Source organism: Hyperoodon ampullatus (assembly GCF_949752795.1).
Source record: "Hyperoodon ampullatus genome assembly, contig: scaffold_355, whole genome shotgun sequence".
Classification (NCBI taxonomy): Eukaryota; Metazoa; Chordata; class Mammalia; order Artiodactyla; family Ziphiidae; genus Hyperoodon; species Hyperoodon ampullatus.
In genome coordinates, this window is record NW_027640976.1 from 207,297 (window position 1) to 231,555 (window position 24,259).

At 43.8% G+C, this 24,259-nt stretch overlaps 1 protein-coding gene across 3 annotated transcripts in view; it reads right to left on the reverse strand.

Annotated features, from left to right (window-relative positions):
- SLC9A6 (solute carrier family 9 member A6) overlaps positions 1-10,580 on the reverse strand; it is a gene marked incomplete at its 5' end in the record, with an annotated part of 51,302 nt that extends 40,722 nt beyond the window's left edge. For 2 of the 3 annotated variants that reach the window (XM_079728623.1, XM_079728622.1), the window contains 2 exons: positions 1,244-1,443; positions 10,253-10,580. In XM_079728623.1, the coding sequence (XP_079584749.1) occupies positions 1,244-1,443; positions 10,253-10,580 (528 nt within the window). The remainder of the gene's footprint in view (positions 1-1,243; positions 1,444-10,252) is intronic. The other variant, XM_079728624.1, reaches the window with a different exon arrangement.
- Positions 10,581-24,259: the final 13,679 nt, after the last annotated feature.

Below are 24,259 nucleotides of genomic sequence, written 5' to 3' on the forward strand. Positions count from 1 at the left end.
CGCGTCCTCTGCATCGGCAGCAGGTGGACTCTCAACCACTGCGCCACCAGGGAAGCCCCAGCCCATTCCTTTTAATACCTATTCCCTATAATAATACAGATGCCCCCTTCTGTTCATAAGGCTGTAGTATTTGACATGAACACAGAGCAGCTACACATACTCATGCTAAAATTTCATTTCCTAGAACTTTTAAGGAACTGGAATTTTCCACAGGTGGAAGAAAAAAAACTCTTGCTGCAAAGTAAACTGTAAGTTCATATGAAATTTTTTTTTTTTTTTTTTTTTTTTTTTTTTTTTTTTTGTGGTACGCGGGCCTCTCACTGCTGTGGCCTCTCCCGCTGCGGAGCACAGGCTCCGGACGCGCAGGCCCAGCAGCCATGGCTCACGGGCCCAGCCGCTCCGCGGCATATGGGATCCTCCCAGACCGGGGCACGAACCCGTATCCCCTGCATCGGCAGGCGGACTCTCAACCACTGCGCCACCAGGGAGGCCCCATATGAAATTTTTAAAAGCATTAAAGATGGTCAGGAATACAACCAAGTAGCTATAAAAGCCACGTCCTGCCAATGTAGAAGGCAGAAGTGCAGGCAAATGGCCAAGGGTGGGCGAAAACAAAGACATGAGCAAAGAGGCCCTGAGAAGCTTCAGGATGGCAACTATGGGGAGGACAGGAGAAAGCAGCTGCAGGAATGTCTGGATGCCAGTAAGACTGCAACCCAACCTACACCAAGCTTCACGCACACCGTGGTACAGTACCTGATACTCAGGCTGAGGCCCCTGAAGTTGTGCCAGATTATGAGTCAAAGAAAGATTAACTTGTGCTCAGCACAGAACACAATCAAGGCAAGAAAGAATTCAAAAAAATATTAATAGAATATTTTAGGTATTATCAAATAAACTCAATGTGCTAAAGTACGATAAAACGCTAAGGGCCATAAGCAAATTGAAAGAAACACTTATAAATTCTGCTTCACTCAATACTGGTCACCATTTATTACAACTGTAAACATTACAGAGTGAAACCAAAAGGGTTGTAGTACTTAGCCTCAATCAGAAAAGCAAACTATAGACATGTCAATTTCCTTAGCCTTGCATTACATTCGTTAATTGAGGTTTTACTCCATTTGAAAAGACTGATTATTCTAAATATCATTAAAAATGCATTATGTTTCTCCTGAATCACTTTGCTGCTATTATATACCTTAAAAGAAAATCCAAAGATTCCCTTTAACGAACAACTTACCTTTCTAAGCATTTCATTATCTTGAACGTTATTGAGCTCATGTGAACTGATCTCTCCTTTCAGCGTATACTCATAAAATTTTCCACTAACATTTACCAATAAGGTAGTTGGGCTTGACTGCACTTCACAGCTCAGGGTCACATTATTCACATCACTTGGAACATGAATGCCATATCGAAGCACAAGGCCCACCAAAAGACCTGGAAATAATAAAATAATAATATAATCTCTTCTTTCAGACAGAGACTACTTCTTTTGTACCCCACACATACCTTTGAATTGATAACAGAAAATCTCTTATGATAGTCCCTTGTGATTCTAAACTCATTTTTAGACCAAATGAAGTTACATTTTAAAGTATTACTAAATTCACAAATCTAAGAGTTCGATATTCATATAAGCCAGTGGGACAGGAAGGGAAAACATTCCCTAGGGTAACAACGTGTATCATTGCATCCCTAGATCAAGATATAAATAAGTGATTCGGAAGGTAACAAAATGAGGAAATACCTTCAAGTCATCTGTACACAGAATATGCTCCAAGGTGTCCCAAGCTAACTGTGTAATCATGTTAGAAATGTGTTTACCACCTCCATCCATCAATTCACAAGACTTAAACACATGCATTTCTCAAGTTATTCCTAAATCACATGGCTGGCCAAATAACACAAATTTTACAAATTGGAAAGTCAATAATTTTTCTAGATTGATTGAGTTCTTCTAATACTAAAAGGTCAGATTTTAATTTTAAAATATGTTTCAAAATCAAAACATGGAACAGAAGTCCTGACTTTGACATTATGATGTCAATGTATTGCTGGAATTTTACTTAGATCATCATATTGACATTCAAATATGCACAATGATCTAGGTACTATAAACCTATACTGATCAAAATGTTTAATAATGATTTTATTGAGATATAATTCTATACCACAAAGTTTAACCTTTTAAACTGTACAATTCAGTGGCTTTTAGTATATTTGCAAAGTTGGATATTGATCATTACTATCCAATTCCAAAACATTTTCATTGCTCCACAAAGAAACCCTAGACCTATTAGCAGTCACTCTCCATTTCCCCTACCCCGACTCCCATCCCCTGGCAACCACAAATCTACTTTTTCTCTATATAGGTTTGCCTATTCTGGACATTTCATATAAGGAGAATCCTACAATATGTGACCTTTTATGTCTGGCTTCTTTTACTTAGCATGATGTTTTCAGGGTTTATCCATATTGCAGCATGTATCAGTGCTTCATTCCTTTTTACGGTCAAATAATGTTCCAGTGTATAGATATACCTCAATTGCAAATTGAACTCAAACGTCTGGAACTTTCCTTAACTCCACTATTAGTGGCATTTTACCTTCCTGTCTCCTTTCTCCTTTCTCTTTCACCCTGACCAGTCAGCCTTTCTTTTAATATATGTGAATGGACTACTATGCTAAGTAGGCCCCCGGGGTTCACAGATGAAAACAAGGTCCCGCCTTCAGGGAGCTCTCAGTCCAGTTGGTGAAAACAGACTGAATAAACAATTATAACACGATATATGTGTGTGTGTGTGTGTGTGTGTGTGTGTGTGTGTATAAACACACACACACACACACACACACACACACACACACACATACACATATATACAAGGTATTATAAAAACAGAAAAGATGTACCTAAGCAAGCCTGAGGGAGTGGGACATTAGTAAAGTCCTTCCAGAGGTGTCACCTAAGCAAGTAACAAAGTAAGAGAAAATGGTTTTCCAGGTAGGAGGAATAGTAGTACATACCCAGTCAAGGAAGAGTGAGAAAACACAGCCCGTTTAGGGAATCATAAATAGTTCACTATGGCTGGGATATAAAGTGGCAAGAGTTGAGGTGTGAAAGACTGGCAAGGGCTGAACCACAAGAGACCTCGCATGTTGGGGAAGGGAGTGTAGACTTTGTCCTGAAAGCAAAAGGAAGCCACAGAACCACAGATGTCAAAGGGCTTGACATCAGATTTTTATTTTACCAAGACTGGTCTAGACTACAGAGGTTCAGAAAGGCCAGATAGAAGGCCACTGAGGTGATCCACGCACTAAGAGTGCAGGGCCTAATCTAAGAGAGCAGAGATAGGGAGAGAGGGGGATTTTTTTTTAGAAAGTATTATCTTGTAGAAGGATGTGGTGACTGACTGGACTGGGAGGAAGGGAGATGAAAAACTAAGAGGAACCTAAACTGACTTGGCAACTAGGTGGGTAAGCTGGCCTAGGCAATCAGGGGGGCAGGAGGGCCAGTCAGTGGGACAGGGAACAGATTTACAGGGGGAAATGCGCAGCTCAGTTTCGGACATGTTGAGTTTGATGTACCTGTGACACATGCACAGCTGAGTATGTGGGATCCGGACCTCAAGGAAGCGGGTGGATCTGGACTGGAGATATACACTTAGCAGTCATAAGATGGTTGAAGTGAAGCACAGATGGGATTACTCAGGGAGCAAACAAAGCGGGAAGAGGACTATGGATACATGCTCGGAGTTTTATGCCAAAATTAAGGGGTTGGTAGAGGAGGAGGAGATGATGAGGAGTCTAAGAAAGAAAAGCCACAGGAGTAGGAAGAACAGAGGAGGAAGTGGTGAAAACTAGCAAATGCTGCAGCAAAGTCGAGGAAGACAGGCATTAAGTGTCCATTGAGTTTGGCAACAAGGAGGTCATAGGTGACCTTGCTAAGAGCAGTTTGAGTGAAGAGGTGGGAGCAGAAGCCAGACCAGAGTGGGAAGTGATAAAGCAGAAACGGGGAGTGTGAGAGCAGTAGTTGGCTGAGAAGGGAGGAGGAAGCAGAGATGAAAGATCCTTCTCGTCAACTTACAGTCACGTGTATTTTTTTTAAGTGAGGAGCAACGAGTAACTGGTATACAGTACAATGACATCAACTCTAAAAAAACGTTTTAACAAAGGTTCAGGTTTAAAATAAATGAAAGATAAAATATTTGCAAATCACATCCTGATAAGGGGCTAATATCCAAAATATATAAAGAACTCATACAACTCAAAAGCAAAATAACAATCTGATTAAAAAATGGGCAGAGGATCTAAATAGACATTTTTCCAAAAAAGACACACAGATGGCCAATGGTACATAAAAAGATGCTCAATATCACTAATCATCAGGGTAATGCAAATCAAAAGCACAATGAGATATCACTTCACACCTGTTAGAATGGCAATTATAAAAAAGACAAAAAACGGCAAGTGTTGGCAAGGATGTGGAAAAAATAGAACCCTATGTGCTGTTGGTGGGAATGTAAACTGGTGCAGCCAGTATGGAAAACAGTATGGAGGTTCCACAACAAATTAAAAAAAGAGCTACTATATGATCCAGCAATTCCACTTTTGGGTATTTACCCAAGGAAAATGAAAACATTAACTCAAAAAGATATATGCACCCTTATGTTCATTGCAGCATTATTTACGATAGCCAGGATATGGAAACAACCTAAGTGTCCACTGATGGATGAATGGATAAGATGTGGTACATATACACCATGGAATATTATTTAGCCATGAAAAAGAATGGAATCTTGCCATTTGAAACAACATGGATGGAGCTCAAGGGCATTATGCTAAGTGAAATTAGTTAGACAAAGAAACACAAATACCATATTCTCTCTCTTATATATGGAATCTACAAAAAAAATCAACAACAAAGCTCAATAGATACAGAGAACAGATTGGCGGTTGCCAGAGACATGGGGACGGGGATGGGAGGTGGTAGAAATGGGTGAAGGGGGTATAAATTTATTTAAAATTTAAAAATAATAAATGAAAGATACACTTTGAAAATATCTCACCTCCAAAAAAAAAAAACAAAATTAAAAAGTGATGGCTGGATATCAACCGTGTTTGATAAACATAACCTGGGAGAGAAAAGGCTATCACTCTATAGTCATCCTGCCCATATGATACAGGAACAGCTCTTTTCTCTACTATCTCACAAGACCTTCTAATTAAGATGTTCAGTAGTACTAAGTTGTCCCATTACATTTATGTGTAAAGATCACAGTTAAGCTACTACAAACAGTAAAAATATCAGCATAAATTCTTTCCATATCCCCAAGCTTGACTGTGTAAGGAAGAGTACCCACTAGTTCTACCGTGCCCTGACCCAATGCTGAAATGTCACTGGGTGCCCTGAGGAGGGCTCAGCACTTGGACAAATCTGAAACACACACCTTGGCAGTTAGAACACCAGCAAGGAGAATAATTACTTAGGTTGGAAAAAATCAAGATCCTTTTATTACAGCATCAGACAGCTGAAAAATTGGAATTTCTTTGAATATAGTTGACAGATCAAGTTAACTTGGGTTCTGTGAAAGGTCAAATCCTAATCACGGAGTTAAAGCAATTCTCACTAAACAGAAAGTACACAAAAGGAGTGCTTTGTTAAGGGGATAAGGCAGAAAATTCTAGCCTCCTACATAGACAGAGGCACAAAAACTACTGATATCATGAAATTTAAAATTACCACTAACAGGCAACAAAGAGTACAACCACAAAGAGATATCTTTCACAAAACAGAGAAGTCCCATTCCTCCTACACATTCCTGACCCTCTTGTGCTAGAGACCCTCCCAGGGATACAGAACTCAGTATCACCCAAGGCCGCAACACTGTATGAGTCTCACAGTGGAAATTGGTTTTCTAATGGATTTCAGCACATTCTTCCAGATTATCACACTAGAAGCCTCTAATAGTCAAAAATATGGAAGGAACATCACTGGGGTGTTGAGTGTGGCCAAAATTGATAAGATTTCTACAGATTAAAAAGTGTATGTATGTGTGTGTGTGTGTGTATTTATGTGTGTGTGTATATTGTGTGTATGTACATATGTAACACTTATCTACTTCTTGAAGAATGCTGTTAGATTCTGTCTGAAAAGCTAATAGAACTACTACAAATCTCTCAGTCATTATTTTCTCATCTATAAAATGGGGATAAATGACTTGCCCAACATTATTTGGCATTAAGTGGCAAAACCAGAACTGAAATCTGGGTTTTCTATTTCCAAAGTCTCTATAATTTTCTAATCACCTCCTTGCTCTCTCATCACTACTAACTTGCTCTCCGGTGGTCAAGTCTCCATTCTCTCATAAGCTTCCCTCACAACTCACCTCCAAAACCCCTGTAACTTTAAGTGTTAACTCCCTTCATATCCAACCTTATTAAATTTAGTACAGCAGAGTGTAGGAGAAAAAGCACAAGTTTGGAAGGCAGATAGAAGTATGAATTCTGGCTCCATCAAGTTCTAGTCTGTGATCCTAGGGTACATAACTTCTCACTGAACCTCAGTTTCCTCATATGTAGTGATGATAATACTAACCTGTTTTGTCTTTATACATAAGTTTTACCTCTTCAACATGAGGCAATATGGTTCAAGGGGCTAAGAGAATGGGGCTCCTGAGGCCGATTGACTGTGTTTGAATCCTGCCTTAATACTTACAAGTTATGTGACTTCAGGCAGGTCATTTAACCTCCCTGTGCCCCAATTTCCTCATCTGTAAAATGGGAAAGATAATAGTATCCATCCCACAGGGTCGCTATGAGGTTTAAATGAGATGATATTTGTTGAGCATCTAAGCAGTGTCTAACACATTATAATGCTCAATAAACACTACCTATTCAGTCACTAGATTGTAAGTGCTTTGTGGACAGGGATGATGACTCATATCCGTATTTCTTATCATATCGCATACATCAAAGACACTTAATATATATTTATTGATAAATCACATTAGTTAAACCTAGGACTCTGGATGCTGTAGTTTGAGGCATAATAAATATTGCTTCCCTGTCTTCTGCTTTGTATACCATCTGTAAGCATACTGCAGTGAGTGATCACTTTTCAGACTTACTAACGGTGACTCACTTTTAAGCTTCTTAAGCAAGCTTGCCCAATGAACAGAACACTTGGGTGCTTCAACATTGTAACTGGGGCAATTAGGCTATATTACAATCTAGAAACTGACCACATTGGCAACTTAATCTCTCTCTCTCTTTTTACCCTGGCTTCTCAAAACAATAAAGGAGAAGCTTATTTTAAGTAGCATTTTTCTGGGATTTAGATAGCTAAATCATCAGTGGGCTGAAACTTGGAGGTCTGGACATTCCCAGAGTAAGAAGCCCTTTCATCTGGAAGCCAAGCTGAAAAATAAAGGTCTTCAAACAATATGTTAACGTAACAGCTATAATGGTACAAGAGTCATAAAAATAGGTAAATGGCAGATGGTAATTAGGATTAGAAAATGTCCATTTCCATGGCACTGAAAATACTTTGACCCAGCCCCATCTTTTCTCAAACTGGACTTGGGAGTCGGTCAGGAGGCTGCTCACCCACAGCCCCCATCACCCATATTGAGAAAATGGGACAAGCGAAAGAATGCCAAGTCGTGGCAAATCAACCCAATTTGACTCACAGATAACACTCTTTCACTTTATATTCCACAAGAGACACCCTTGCTTTTCCTTCACAAAATACCAACACTAAGGTACTCCATCACTTTTCATTAACTTAGAAACATCAGGGAAAGCAATCAGTAATCCCACTTTTCTCCTTCAGCCCAAGAGTTAGAGGAGGTTAATGATTATCAACTACCAAGGAGCAAATATTTTCAGGGAAATTCTAAGTCCCTATTTGATTTTTATAAAAAAATACTATACCTGCCTCTTAACTTACAAGACTGAATAATTAAAAGAACTATTCTGAGCCTAACCTGAGAAAATGCAGTTATAACAGCAATAATAATAACAGTATTGCAGCTCTCATTTAATGAGCATTTACTTAGGGGTCAGGTACGAAGCTAAAAACATTTCTTCCTCACAATAATGCTACTATCAGTGTTCCTAATTTATAGATGACAGTGTAAAAAGGTAAGGGACTTGCCTAAGATCACACAGAGTTATTGGCATAGTAAGGCAGGAACCCAGGTCTGACTTTAAAGCAGGGGTTGGAAATCACAGTGATGGTCTGTTTTTGTATGGTCCAAGAGCTAAGAATGGCTTTTAAATTTTTAAACGTTTACAGAAAGGAAAAAAGCAAAACAAAGAAGAAAACGCAACACATTTTCACAACACAGAGATTGATGTGATCCACGAAGCCGACAATATTTACTCTCTGGTCCTTTACAGAAAAAATCTGCAGACCTCTGGTCTAAAGCCTTACATCTTTAACCACTTCATCACACTATATCTCTCTACAGGAAAGAGGTTTCTGTGATCAGTTCCTTCCTTTAACACCGTAATACTCACTTGGCATTTAATGGAATTTAAGATGCCTTTATTTTCTTTATATGACCTGTCTACCCAAGAAGGATAAGTTCCCTGAAGGTGGGGATCATATACTTCTTTGTATTTTCTGTGCATAACATAGTAGGCTGAGTAGCAAAGGTTTGTTGAGGATAGTAAATAAATCACACACAGGTATACAGAGAAATTATATAGAGATATATAGCTTATCTGGCTAATTTAGCTTAAGGAGCACTGCAAATAGAATGCAAAAAAAAAAAAAACAAAAAACCATGAAATATGCAAACCACCCAATATGCCTAAAAACTAAGAATCCTAGGGAGCAAAGATATTTTGCACACAGGCTTAGAATTTTATTACCTTACAAATGAAAAAATAAGCCTGAGTTCCTGCATTTTCCTGATGGACACAACTACCTTTCCTTGCTATGCTACCCTTGAGCTGCACATTCCAGAAGTCTGTATTTACTGGAAAGGGGCGGGGGGGGGCGTGTGTGGAGAGAGGTCCTTTTGTGCCAAGGCTTCTCCCACCTATCTGCAAGTCTGAGACACAAAGCTCAACAAGCTCATCAGTTTAAGCCTGTTCCAAATGAAGATAATCTTCACTCATGTACTGCACAGAAAGGATTGTTTGTCTGCCCTCAGCTCTCCAGCCATATATGCCTCCGCGGTCATCTTAGATTAAGACAGTCAGCAATATGCATCTTTTCCTCTCATGAGGCCAAAATGCCTCTGAGTCCATGGTTTGATTTGCCCTTCTCTCCTCATGACCAAAAAATAAAGATAATTAAGAAACCTCGCAAAGAAAGCACACTAAGACACAAGAACTGAAGCCATTTACTAAACGATCTGTCAATGATCTTGTGCTACCAGGAAGTCACCCATAATACTGCATATGCGTGGTGCTCCTAATTACTGTTTGGCCGAACTGTCCTGATCATCCTACAGTACAACATGCTGCTGGAAGATCTTTACCTCTTGTCCTCACCGCGGCACGGCCTGAATTAGAAGAGGCAACCATACGTCTCCATATCAGATATTACAGGCATAGTACAATACATCAGGACGTCATCAAAAATGCCCTAAGCCGTCTTCGGCTTCTTTCCTGTTCAGGTTTTTACTTGGGGTACACGGGAGTCAGCTTTTCATTCTCAACCTCCAAAGGACAGGGCGTAGCAAGATCTGGGTGATGGGGACAGGTGGACTCTGGCTCCAAAAGAACGCCAGATGCTGAGCAGCAGAGATACTACTGCAGCTTCAAAGGACCTTAAACGAACTGACACCCAGAGAAATGGATAGCTATGCTGGCTTCCCCTCCCCCAGTCCTCAGCCCAATCTGAGACACCGCACCCACTCCCTTCCCATCCTCAGTCCCGGGTCCCGAGCTCGGTAGGCAGAGGCGGAGGGGGTGGCGGGTGCGGAAGAAAAAGGGGGTGGGGTCGGAGGAAAAAAAGGTGTGGACCGGCAGAGGAAAGGGGGGGCGCGAGGCGGAGAAAACGGGGGGCGAGGCTGAGGAGGAAACGGGGTAAGGCAGAGAAACGAGGGGCGTAGCAGAAAAAAGGGGGGGCGAGGGAGAGAAACGGAGGTGGGGGAGAAAGGCGAGACGGAAAATGGAAGGAACTGGAAGGGGAGCCGAACGTAGGCCGTGCAGGGCCAGGAGAGGAGGCGAGGCAGCCGGGGACCAGAGAAGGGGGAGAGCGCCAGGGGCGCACACGGTCTTGAGGCACTTGCCATAAATCATAGCCAGGCCGGTTTCGTGCAGGAAGCGGGCCCGGCGGTGTTTGAAGAGCCAGATCGTGAGAATGGTGAGCGTGAGCAGCAGGATGAAGATGAGCAGATTGGCGCTGTCCTGCCGGTGGCTCTCCTCCGCTTGCTTCTCTGACACGATCTCCTCGTCCATGGCTCTCGCTTCTCCGCCAGCGCCGTCCGAAGCCCCGGCCCAGCCAAAGACTCCCACTGCGAGGAGCAACCAGAGCGGCCGCGTGAGCCGGCGGGCCCGGGGGCCACCGCCGCCGACGCCGCGGCGGAGGGGCGCCCGCAGCCAGCCGCGCCGAGCCATGACTCCCCCCGCCCCCCAGCCCGCTCCTCACCCGCAGTCGCCCGCTGTCGGACCACTCCCCGAGGCCTCACGGGAAAGGGGCGGGGCCCCAGGGAAACCTCCGGAGCGCGCGCGCGCCGCCGCCGCCGCCGCCGCCGCCGCCGCCGCCGCCGCCGCCGCCGCCGCCGCCGCCGCCGCCGCCGCCGCCGCCGCCGCCGCCGCCGCCGCCGCCGCCGCCGCCGCCGCCGCTCTTAAAGAGGACGCGACACTCCCAGCTTGCAGGGCCCCAAGCCTTTGGCCTTCTGTCCCCCACTGCACCAGCTCCCGGCTCAGGCTCCGCTGCCAGGCAATGAAAGACCGTCGAATCTAGCCCACTGCCTTCTGGAAAAGAAACCTGGGCTCAGCGTAATCAAAGCGTGGCAGATTGCGCTGTGTCTAGTTCGATCCCATTCTTAGAGCTCTCAGGGGAATCGATCTTTCATAACCCATCTCAATATTGTCCCCCAGTGTCTCTTAACAGGATAAGAAGTTGTCCTCTTGGGAAGGGCCTAAATCTCCATCTGTAATTTAAATCGGAATCTGCTTGGTCTGTCCTCGTAGGGAAAAAAAACAACAGCACTGTAGTAGTTCACAAGTAATTGACTCAAAGGCAAGGATTATGTGTGTGTCTGTGTGCTCGGTTTTCTTTACACGTAAATTACCTGGTGTGAGTCATCTCTTGCAGATAAACTCCTCAATCTCACAAAGATTCAATCGGTTTGTGCTCGGATTTACCCGTGCTCCAAACACTCCCCTCCCTCCCCAGGAAGAAATCTTCTCTGCTGTGATCAGTTTCTCCTCCCCCTCTTGCTCCTTTTCCCTTCTATCTTAAAGCAGATTTCCCCAGCTCAGAAGCCACCTTTGACACCATATCTCATCTCTCTTCCTCAAAGGGTATTTTCCCTGTTCTCAGCCTCTCAACCTTGCACACCAGAATTCTCACAGTTCTCACCTCTTTGAGAACAGCAGGTTTCTATTTTCTCCATTCTCCTCAGATCACTCATTAGTCTTTGTGGGCTTTTTGTTCCCTCTAGACTTTCTCTAGAATGTTTCATTTCTACCTCTGCAGGAATGAACTCCAGATCCCAAGTCCTGACCTGCCACCCTCCCTTCAGGCCTCTACCTGTTGGATGCTGAGCATATCCTGCTGAGGCTCCTACCAATCTCCAAAACTAAAAATGTTTTTAAATGAGCTCATTTTACCCCTACCGACATATAGTCTTTCTCAATTCTTTCATACCATTGATGACACTAGCTATCAATCCAATTCCTATCATTCTGCCTAGAAGTCATGATTCTCAAAAGTTTTGGCCACGTTAGGGCCATATAACCTCTTTGCTAAGGCAAACGACAACCAGGCAACTCCCAGCTGTCCCAGTGTGGATTCACTCCCATTAACCAGCTCATTAAGTTCTGTGAGGATGGTGAGCTAAAAAAAAAAAAAAAGTGCTGGAATGGTGCTTAAGTCCGAGTTCTATCCCTGTCGGGTCAGGAGCTGTGCCAGTGACTGAGCCCAGTCTCTCCTCTTAGTCCTGGGTCTGCCTGTCCCTTCCCAACCTCATGGCTGCCGGTCCCCTATACCCTGCCTCCAGCCTAACCTCACGGCCTTGTGTGAACAGGGCTGGGCTGTGTAGAGACAAGAAATCCAAGTGAGGATCCTTCCCAGTCTCCCCACTGCCCCCCCTCCCCAGACCTACCTCTGTCACCCCAGAAGACCTAGCGAAGGAGTATCCCCGCTTCTTCAGGCCTAACCACCCAACCCAAGGCTGTTTTGCCCCAGCACAAAACCATTTTTCATTCTCCTAGTGTTTGGAGCTCAAGAAAAAACCAAAACAAAATGAAAGTCACAGATTTCTTGCCTGGCAGGAGTTAACAAACGTCTCCAAGCTCCAGACTCTACCTCTGTTTACTGGCCCCAGCGATTTAGTATCCCCACTCTCACCCTTTCCCCAGCAACCTCGTTAGAACAGAGTTCCAGGAGGAATCTTGAGAGGCCGATAATTTTATCAGGCAGGCCAACTCCATGAGCCCTTGGCTCCCCTCAGAATGTACTTCTTTCTCAACCCAACAGTGCCCTGTGTGCCTCTCGCCCTCCAGTTTCTCCTCTCACTACTGCTGCCCCCTGCCAAGCCTTGTCATGTGCTTTCTGGAGTACCCTCCACTAGGAGCAAACTGCCCAGCCCTCTCAGTTGCTGCACTGATGCCCTCTCCATCTCCTCCTTTTCCCGGTACCTGAATCTTGCTCAGGACATCACAAGCTCTGCCGCTGTTTCAAGTGGAGGCTGCTTATTTCCTCACCACTCCACTGCCCGCCCCCCCCCCCCCCACACACACACTCATGATCACGCTCACGCTCACGCCCTGTATCAGGTGGCCTGAAGGAGGAGCGGGCACTCCGCTCACTCCCCATTGATTGTTGTTCCAGGCTCCTCACTGCTCCACCCTGCCTCGAAGCGCTAACACCCTCCCCTTTCCCGGTGTTCTAACGACTTCCTGGTCTCTCTCGCACTTTCACCAAGCACTTGGGTATCTGCTTCACAGCTTCCTCTCACCTCCCCCCACGCACCGCCCCGCGCCTACCCACCTCAGCCCCGCCTTCGATGCTCCAACAGGTAAGTCACACGGAATTCGAGACTTGCCTCCTTTTTTACTGGGAAAATCAAGATCCTCAGGAAAACAGTCCTCACCGTCCTCACCGTCCTCAGCCTGCGGTCTCCCTTCAATATACCATCAGTGCCCACGCGTTCCTCCTCCCCTCCAGCCTCAGTGCTAGAGCTGTTCCCTCCTCCCTTATGAAACGTAAGCCCCAGTCTACGCTCCGCATCCCGCCACCTCCTTCCTGCCTCTTCTAGGACCTACTCCAACTGTCATCTCCCTCCACCATCTTCAGCGGCTCCTTCTCCACCCCCTTCCTGTTCTCTAAAACCGCCTTCAGGTCTCTTTTAAGAAACAGCACCCCGCCCGCGCCCCTCCAGTCCACGCACCCCTCTTCTACCGCACCATTTCTCTCCTCCCGTTCAGACCGAGCTTCTCAAAAGAGTCGTCTATACCGCCGCCTGTTTTGGTATGGCATGCTTTTGACATTTTTTAGTGGTTGAAAAGTAAAATCGAAAGAAGACTGTTTTCTGACATGTGAAAATGCCGGGCAATTCATATCGCAGTGTCCACCAGTAAAAGTTGACTGGACACAGCTATGCCCATTTGTTCACTGATTATCTGTGGTAGCTTTGGGACTACAAGGCAGAGTGAGTGGTTGCAAAAGAGACTGTATATTAATCTCCAAAATTTACAAGCAGCTCATGCAGCTCAATATCAAAAAACAAACAACCCAATCCAAAAATGGGCAGAAGACCTAAATAGACATTTCTCCAAAGAAGATATACAGATTGCCAACAAACACATGAAAGGATGCTCAACATCACTAATCATTAGAGAAAGGCAAATCAAAACTACAATGAGATATCACCTCACACCAGTCAGAATGGCCATCATGAAAAAATCTGCAAACAATAAATGCTGGAGAGGGTGTGGAGAAAGGGGAACCCTCTTGCACTGTTGGTGGGACTGTAAGTTGATAGAGCCACTATGGAGAACAGTATGGAGGTTCCTTAAAAAACTAAAAATAGAGCTACCATTCGACCCAGCAATCCCACTACTGGGCATATACCCTGAGAAAACCATAATTCAAAAAGACTCATGGACCACAATGTTCATTGCAGCTCTATTTACAATACAGGACATGGAAGCAACCTAAGTGTCCATCGACAGATGAATGGATAAAGAAGATGTGGTACATATATATACAGTGGAATATTACTCAGCCATAAAAAGACAGGAAATTGAGTTATTTGTAGTGAGGTGAGTGGACCTAGAGTCTGTCATACAGAGTGAAGTAAGTCAGAAAGAGAAAAACAAATACCGTATGCTAACACATATATATGGAATCTAAAAAAAAAATGGTTCTGAAGAACCCAGGGTCAGGACAGGAATAAAGATGCAGACGTAGAGAATGGACTTGAGGACACGGGGCAGGGAAGGGTAAGCTGGGATGAAGTGAGTGAGTGGCATGGACATATCTACACTACCAAACGTAAAATAGATAGCTAGTGGGAAGTAGCCGCATAGCACAGGGAGATCAGCTCGGTGCTCTGTGACCGCCTAGAGGGGTGGGAGAGGTAGGGTGGGAGGGAGACGCAAGAGAGAGGAGATACGGGGATATATGTATATGTATATGTATAGCTGATTCACTATAAAGCAAAAACTAACACACCATTGTAAAGCAATTATACTCCAATAAAGATGTTAAAAAAAAAAAGAAAATATGAGGTGGGGGGAAAGAAAGAGAGAGACTGTATAGCCTGCAAAGCCTCCAGTATTTCCTGCCTGGTCCTTTACAGGAAAGGTTTGCTGACCTTTGCCTCGGCCTCTGCCAATCATTACTCTACACTTTTACCAGCGGGATCTTTCTGAAGCACAAGTCTGATTACATATATCACAGCCCTGCTCCAACCCTCCACTGACCCCATGGCCTTCAGTTCTGGCTCCTTAGCTTGGCACATGGAGCTCCACACATCCTGACTCCAGACTGTTTCTTCACCATATATCCTGTCTTTCTCCCCCAAATATATTGTGCTTCAGCCTTTCTGAACTCCTTGTCGTTTCCTGAAAGCTTCATGTGCTCTCATGTGTCTATGTACCTTGCCATGTTCTCCCTCTGCTTGGAGAGTCCTTCAACACATTCCTCACCTAACTAGCTTCTCATGTGACAAAACTCAGTTTAAAGGTCACCAAGCTTTCCAGGATGCCCTCAGGCTGAGTTAGGGGCTCCTTTTATGGGCTTCCAGAGCCCCGCCCCCTCCCCAGGCAAGTCTCTCTCTTAGCCCTCCTGAAATATTATGTTTGATTGAAATGTTTCTGATGCCACAGGTCTTGAGTATCTTGAGGGCAGGAACCAGGTGTTACTTATTTCTTTACTGACAGCCTCTAGCCGAAGGCCTAACCAAAACAGGTACTCAATACAACATATCTGAGCATCAGTGAGTGTCTCTTCAATTTCACTGAGTACCAAGGAAATCTCCATGTTTGTAGATGACATTATATTCCCCTAGGTACCTAGATTCAGTTCAAGGATAAAAGAAAGAGGACTTTACAGTACTGGGTACATAGTAAGTGCTCAGGAAGGACTTAATAATTGAAAAGTGTACAGAAGTTTAGGCCAGCGTTTGCTTCAGTCCTTGGTTATTTGGAGGTGCGTGATAAACATTGAATTAATTAATTCATATGTTGGGGGAAAGGCTGAAAAAGCTAAGTTGAGGCCGTATTGTGGAAGGTCTTAATGCCGCAAAGAATTTTAACTCATTCATTTCCCTGCTCAAAACCTCTCCAGTATTAATTTGGCAACAGAAAGGGGGATAAATGAAATGCAGAGTGATGGGCGATGTGGGAGGCCAGTTAAGAGGTTGGAAAGGTAGTCTTGCTGAAAAGCAGTGAGGCCTTAATTTTTGGGATGCAGTAGGGATGGAAACGGGAGGCTGGGTGAGAAAGCCAACGTGGAGGGTGGTAGGATAACCTGTTTTAGCAGCTGATTTGGTGGGTGGATGGGGAGCGCTTGAGGAAGAAGGATTGAAAGATGACTCCAAGGTTTTGAACCTGGACAACTGGAAAGCATAAGACTACTAATAGCATTAAAATGGGAGTCAGAAGGTAGAGCTCAGCTCTGGACAGGTTGGATTTAAGGGACTGGTGTGATATCCAAATGGAGGTATCGAGATGGGTGGTTAGAAGCTGGAGTCTGGAGTTCAGGAGTGAAGTCAGGACCAGTGATAGAAGTTGGAGCTATGTGCACAATACTGAAGCATGGGAGTCATGTGTTCTCCAAAGAAGAGGGAGTAGAAAGAGAGCCAGTACTAGGACAGTAGTATAGGGAAAGCCTATATTCAAAGAGTAGAAGGAAGAATAGAAGGTAACACATATCAGTTAGAACTCAACATAATTATGCTGGAGTTTTCAGTTTATTTCCTGAACATACCAGCCCAATGTGCTAAAAAAAGCAAATAAGATTTTTGGTGTCATTTTCAGTGTCAAGGCTATTTGAAATGAATACTCGTATTAACCTCAGACAAGTAACCTAGGATACTTTGTGCAGATGTACTAATGAAACCCCATGAGAAATATTAGTGGATCTGGAAACAGTCCAGAGAATAGCAATTAAAATAATCAAAGGGGTGGAACAACTGATGTTTTAGGAAAGACTAAAGGGATAAAGAACCTATTCAGTCTGGAAAAATAGCTAGAAGGATCAACAGGAGCATCAACAACAATAATAACAATGGCTAACATTTATTGAGTGCTCCCTGTGTGTGAGATTATTGCAAACAACATGTAGGCATCATCTCACTCGATTCTGACAACAGTCTTATCAGGTAAGTACTATTATTATTCCCACTTTACAGATGAGGAAACTGAGGCACAGTGAAGTTAAGTAACTTGTCCAATCTGCCAAAGGTAGTAAAGGAGAAGCCAGGATTTCAACCCAATCTGATTCTAGGGGGAGTGGCCAAGATGGCAGAGTAGGAAGACCCTGAGCTTACCTCCTCCCATGGGCACACCAAAATTACAGTTATTTGTGGAGCAACTATTGATGAGAAAGACCAGAAGACTAGCAGAAAAGATTTTCTACAACTAAAGATATAAAGAAGGAACCCCCATGAGACAGGTAGGAGGAACAGAGATGCAGTATACTCAAGACCTGTACTCCTGGGTGGGCAACCCACAAACAGAAGGATAATTACAATTGCAGAGGTTCTCCCCAAGGAGCAATGGGTCTGAGCCCCACATCAGGCTCCCCAGCCCGGGGGTCCTGCACCAGGAAGAGAAGCTCTCAGAATGTTTGGCTTTGAAGGCCAGCAAGCTTACTTTTGGGAGAGCCAGAGGGCTATGCGAAACGGAGACTCCACTCTTAAACAGCACACACAAAATCTCACACACTCTGGCACCCAAGGCAGAAGCAGTAATGTGAAAAGTGCCTGGGTCAGACCCGCCTGCTGATTTTGGAGAGTTTCCCGGAGAGGCGGGAGGCAACTGCAGCTCACCCTGGGGACATAGACACTGGCGACAGCCATTTTTGGGAGCTCGTTCTACCACGTGGACACTGGTGCTATCAAGTGCCATTTTGGAATTCTCCCTCTAGCTTATTAGTGCAGGGACCTGGCCCTGCCCCTGCTCACCAGCTTGTTGGCACCAGTACTGGGACACCTCAGGCCAAGCAACTGGCTGAGAGGAGATATAGACCCACTCACCAGCAGGCCTGCTGCCTTAAGAACCCCTGAGCCCACAGCTGCCCTGGGACCCAGCCCTGTTCACCAGAGGGCTCAGGAGCTGGCCTTGCACACCAGTACACTGGCACCATCCCTGGCACACTCAGGGCCCTTCAGCCAGAGACCCTGGGACCTGGCTCCACCCACCAGTGGACTGGAAGTAGCCCTGGGATCACCATCACCCACCAGTGGGTGGGCACCAATCCTGGGATCCCCAGGGCCCTGGCCCCACCCACCAGTGGGCTGACACAGTCCTCAGGACCTGGCCCTGTACACCAGCAGGCCAACACCAGCTCTGGGACACTTTGGGCCCCTTAGCCAGTGGCCTGGGATCTGGCCCCACCCATGCGTGGGCTGACACCAGCTTTGGGACTTCCAAGGCCCTGCAGCCAGATATCCAAGGAATTGGCTCTGCCCAACCAGCAAGCTGGCACTAGCCCTGGGATCCTCTGGGCCCTAGCCCTTCCCAGCAACAGGCCAACACAAGCTGTGAGACACCTTGGACTGCTCAGCTAGCCACCCTGGGTTTTGGCCCAACTCATCAGTGGGCCAGTGCCAGCTTTGGGACACCTCGGAAACCACAGCCAACCTTGCCAGGAACCAGCCCCACCCACCAGCAGGCCAACAGCAGATCTGGGAACCTCGGCTCTCCAACCACCCACCCCAGAACCTGGTTCAGCCCACCAGCAGGCCAACAGCAGATCTGGGAACCTCGGCTCTCCAACCACCCACCCCAGAACCTGGTTCAGCCCACCAGCAGGCCAACAGCAGATCTGGGAACCTCGGCTCTCCAACCACCCACCCCAGAACCTGGTTCAGCCCACCAGAGGGCCAGCACTAGCCCTGGGACCCACTGGGGCTCTCAAGCCAGCAACCTTGTGACCTGACCACACCCACCAGTAGCCTGCAGCCTCTGCACAAGTCAGGACCTAGAAACCAATCAGACTGGGGGCCAGCCGTGCCTAGCAGACTACCCACCACAATAGAAGGACCCACACATCTCACATAGGGGGCATCCCTAGAGCATATAGCTCTGGTGACCAGAGGGGAGTGTGCTGCTGGGACGCATAGGATATCTCCTACAAATGGCCACTTATGCAAGGTCAGGAAATGTAACCAACCTACCAGATACGTAAAAATAAATACAGCAAATTAGGTAAAATGAGGTGACAAAGAAACATGTTCCAAACAAAGGAACAAGATAAAACCTCAGAAGAACTAAGTGAAGTGGAGATAGGCCATCTACCCAATAAAGAGTTCAAGGTAATGATTGTAAATATATTCAAAGAATTTGCGAGAAGATTGGATGAACAGAGTGAGAAGTTAGACGTTTTTAACAGAGTTAGAAAATATAAAGACCTAAACAGAGATGAAGAATACAATAATTGACATTAAAAATACACTAGAAGGAATCAACAGTAAATTAGATGATACTGAGGAACAGATCAGCGAGCTGGAAGACAGAGTAGTGGAAATCACTGAAGCTCAGCATATAAAATAAAAAAGAATAAAAAGCAATGAGGACAGGGACTTCCCTGGTGGGCCAGTGGTAAAGAATCTGCCTTACAATGCAGGGGTCGCGGGTTTGATCCCTGGTCAGGGAACTAAGATCCCACATGCTGCGGGGCAACTAACTCCCATGCCACAACTACTGAGCTTGCGTGCCTCAACTAAAGAGCCCACATGCCACAAACTACAGAGCCCACACACTCTGGACCCTGTGCGCCACAACTACAGAGCCCACGCTCCCTGGAGCCTGCACACCACAACTAGAGAGAAGCCCGTGCGCCGCAACAAAGAGCCCGCGCACCTCAGCGAAAGATCCTGTATGCCTCAACGAAGATCCCTCTTGCCGCAACTAAGACCCAACGCAGCCAAAAAAAAAAAAAAAATCTTAAAAAAAGCAATGAGAACAGCTTAAGAGACATCTGGAACAACATCAAGCTACTAATATTCACATTAAAGGGGTCCCAGAAAGAGAAGAGAGAGCGAAAGGGACTGAGAACATATTTGAAGATATGATAGCTGATAACTCCCCTGACCCGGGAAAGGAAACAGACACCCAAGTCCAGAAAGCACAGAGAATCCCAAGAAGGAACCCAAAGAGGACGACACCAAGATATACTGTAATTAAAATGGCAAAAATTGTACATAAAGGGAGAATATTAGAAGCAACAAGGGAAAAGCAGCATTACGTACAAAAGAACTCCCATAAGGTTATCATCTCACTTTTCAGCAGAAACTCTACGGGCCAGAAGGGAGTGGCATGATATATTTAAAGTGATGAAAGGGAAGAACCTACAACCAAGAATACTCTACCCAGCAAGGCTTTCATTCAGATTTGATGGAGAGATCAAAAGTTTTACACACAAACAAAAGCTTAAAAAGTTCAGCACCGGACTTCCCTGGTGGTGCAGTGGTTAAGAATCTGCCTGCCAATGCAGGGGACACGGATTCAATCCCTGGTCTGGGAGGATCCCACATGCTGAGCAGCAACTAAGCCCATGCGCCGTAACTACTGAGCCTGCACTCTAGAGCCCACGAGCCACAACTACTGAGCCTGCGTGCCACAACTACTGAAGCCCTCGCGCCCAGAGCCCGTGCTCCGCAACAAGAGAAGCCATCACAATAAGAAGCCAGTGCACTACAACGAAGAGTAGCCCCCGCTCGCCGCAACTAGAGAAAGCCCACGTGCAGCAACGAAGACCCAAGGCAACCAAAAATAAATAAATAAATAATTGTCGTCTCTCAAACCTCTTTAAAAAAAAAAGTGTTCAGCACCACTAAACCAGCTTTACAACAAATGCTAAAGGAACTTCTTGAGGTGGAAAAGAAAAGGCCACAACTAGAAACATGAAAATTATGAAAGGAAAAATCTCATTGGTAAAGGCAAAAACGCATTAAAGTAGTAAATCAACCAAAGCTAAGAAGGTTGAAAGACAAAAGTTATAAAATTATCTATATTTGCAATAATTAGTTAAGGGATACAGAAAACCAAAAGATGTAAAATATGATATCAAAACAGTAAATATGGGGGGAGGGGAGTAAAAATGCAGGGTTGTTAAAATGTGTTTGAACTTAAGAGATCAGAAGCCTAAAATAATCACATATATAGATTAAGAGGTACAAACTTCCAGTTGCAAAAATAAATGAGTCATGTATATGAAATGTACAGTGTGGGGAATCTAGTCAGTAACTATGTAAAATCTTTGAATGGTGACATCATAACTAGACTTATGGTGATCATTCTGAAATTTATAGAAATGCCAAATCACTATGTTGTGTAACAGGAACTAGCATAGTGTTGTAGGTCATTTATACTTCAAAACAAACAAACAAAGTCATAGAAAAAGAGATCAGATTTGTGGTTACCAGAGATGGGGGCTAGGGGGAGGGGGAATTGGATGAAGGCGGTCAAAAGGTACAAACTTTCAGTTATAAAAGATAAATACATACTAGGGATGTAATGTACAACATGATAAATATAATTAACACTGCTGTGTGCTATATATGAAAGCTGCTGAGAGTATCCTAAGAGTTCTAATCATAAGAAAAAAAATTTTTTCTATTTCTTTAATTTTGAGTCTATATGAGATGATGGATGTTCACTAAACTTATTGTGGTCATCATTTCATGAGGTATGGAAGTCAAATCATTATGCTGTACACCTTAAACTTATACAGTGCTGTATGTCAGTTAAATCTCAATAAAACTGGAAGAAAAAAATAAATAATAAAATAAAAAAATAAACCCAATCTGATTCTTGCGCATATGCTCTTAACCACAGTAGTATAAACCTTCCAGCAAAATAATCTTAAAGATATGAATCAAGTAACCAGTCTTTTTACTAAGATTCAAAACTCAAAATACCAACACACCACTTAATGTTTTAAGAGGAAGACACATTGCTTTGTTGTTTGAATTTCTTAGACTGAGCAGACATTACTTTTGTAAAGAATAATATATATATATATATAATATATATATAATATATATAATATATATATATATAATATATATATATATATTATATATATATATATATATATAACACTAGTTTATATAGTAGTAAACCTCTAGAATTTGTGATCCAGGGGGGTTGTAATAAATAGCTTGAAGAAAGGTTTAGCATCTACAATATATATATGGCTCCTATAGATACCTATAGTAGTCAGGAATGTATTTCTAGGGAAGGTGGGTTTTTGAACTAAGTAGGAAAGGACAGAGTGTGCTAGGTAGAGGGAGAATCTGCGTGGGAAATGGGTACATGGATGTGGGGTATGAAGTTACTCCTCCAGTTGGGTGGCATGTAACAAAGTTAATTAACTTGAAGACAATTCTGGGATTGCAGTGCTTTCTCTATTCAACCAACTATCCTGGGGAAACAGTGATGAGCCTTCATAAACAACCTCTCCATCTCCATAGGAAACGCTTTAGAGATGGTTATCCCCACCTTTAATAACATCCACATCATTTATCCACTGTGTATGTGGACGACGGCTGTTTCTTTGGGAAAACTAAAGGCACTTCTTGGGTCACCCAGGAATTTAAATGCTCTTTCTCATGAGGTTTGACTTTTGTTCTAAGAGCTCGTGAAAACACTGCTGCCATTAGCTGTAACTTGCATCTTTGGGATTAACCCTAACGTAGAGAACACTGCATGAGTGGACCCAAGGTACTTAGTAACTGTGACTTAGTAAATTCCTTAGTAATTGTGACTATGAATATCTTGGCTTCCTTTCAGGGTGGAATCTATATATGAGACAAAATCCCACCTCATGAATATGAGTTAACCATTTATTTCTAGAAAATGTAAAACTAGGTAGCTTGCACTCAGTATGTAGGTAACAGATTCAAAAGAAGAGAGTGGGGAATGCATTTTAAGAGTGTAATGGAGAAAACAAAATTCAAGGCCTGGACATAGGTCACTTCCCTGAAGACTAGGATAATGTATTGGTGGTTTATACAAATACCAGATTCCTTACTGGCTCTCTCTTTTTTCTATAACCTCATCTTTTTAAAAGAAAGTCACCAGATCTCAGCTCCTTTAAGAAACCTCCTAATCATTTTCTGCTTCAGATAAATTAACAGAAGTAATTTAATAGGGTACCTGAAAAAACTAATTTCAATTTGACTATTATCAAAGCCAAAACAAAGTTTTAAGATTTTTTTTTGATCACCTATGTTTTCAACCTTGCCACCTCCCAGCGGTGGAGAAGGAAGCACTTTCCTGTTAAGTGCAGAGAGATTATTTCCTGGTTCTTCCTGATTGTGAGGTCTATAAATAGGGCTACATTTGTAAGGAATACAATATACTGTACTTGACATTGATCAATTACCGTGTCAACTCTCGGCTTAGAGGTGAAGAAATTGGAGAGGGCCTAGAGAAAAATAATGACTATAATTAAAGGTTTGGAAAATGGGATCCAGGACAAAAACTATATAGGTAAAGTTGAGGAAATCTGATGACTCTTGGATGCCTTATTTTCTCAACTTTTTCAGCTTTGAGGAAGCTCAAGTATATCGGAAAATGCTTATCATCAATCAAAGTGCTACCAAAATCTAAGGGTGTGTACAAGTCCACAGGGATTTTTGAATCCACTTCAAAAATAATGGACGGACTCTCTATAGAGATTCTTTCAAAGGAGGATACATCCCTCTCCACTTCTTTCCCATAATTCATTCATTCATTCAGCAAACATTGAATGCCTACCATGTGACAGGCAACGTTCTAAGTATAGACAGAAATCTCTGTCCTCTTGGAACTTACATTCCTGGAGGAAGAGAGCTGGTAAACAATGATAACACAACAAACATAATAAATAGGTAAATTATAGAGTATGTTAGAAGGTGATATAAAAATAGAGCAGGTGAGGGGGATCAGGAACGGAAAGAATGCAAATTTAAAAGGGTGGACAGGATAGGCGTCTAGTAGCCAGTAAGAGTGAGCAAATTGATGCAGCTAAAACGTAGAATTCTGACAGGGCTAAGGGCAAAGGATGGGATGGTGGTCACACTTTGCATTTACCTTGTGATATGCAGTTTACAACATTGTGCCAACCAGTCAGGAGGCACTGGAGGAGTTGGTGGAGTTTGGAAAAAGGGGTGAATTCTGTTTCGGCCATAGTAAGTGTTAAGGGCCACAGGATAGAAATAAATGATCAGCAGGGAGTTGGAAATGCAGGTCTGGAGTGCGGGAAAGACATTTGAGATAGAGATGTCGACTTGGAATCACTAATATTGACGATGGCTGAAAGCAGTGGGAATGAATAGGTGAGTTGGCCAAAGGAGAATAGAGTGGAAAGAGGTCAATGTAAAATGTCTATAGTGTAAGGGATGAAGACA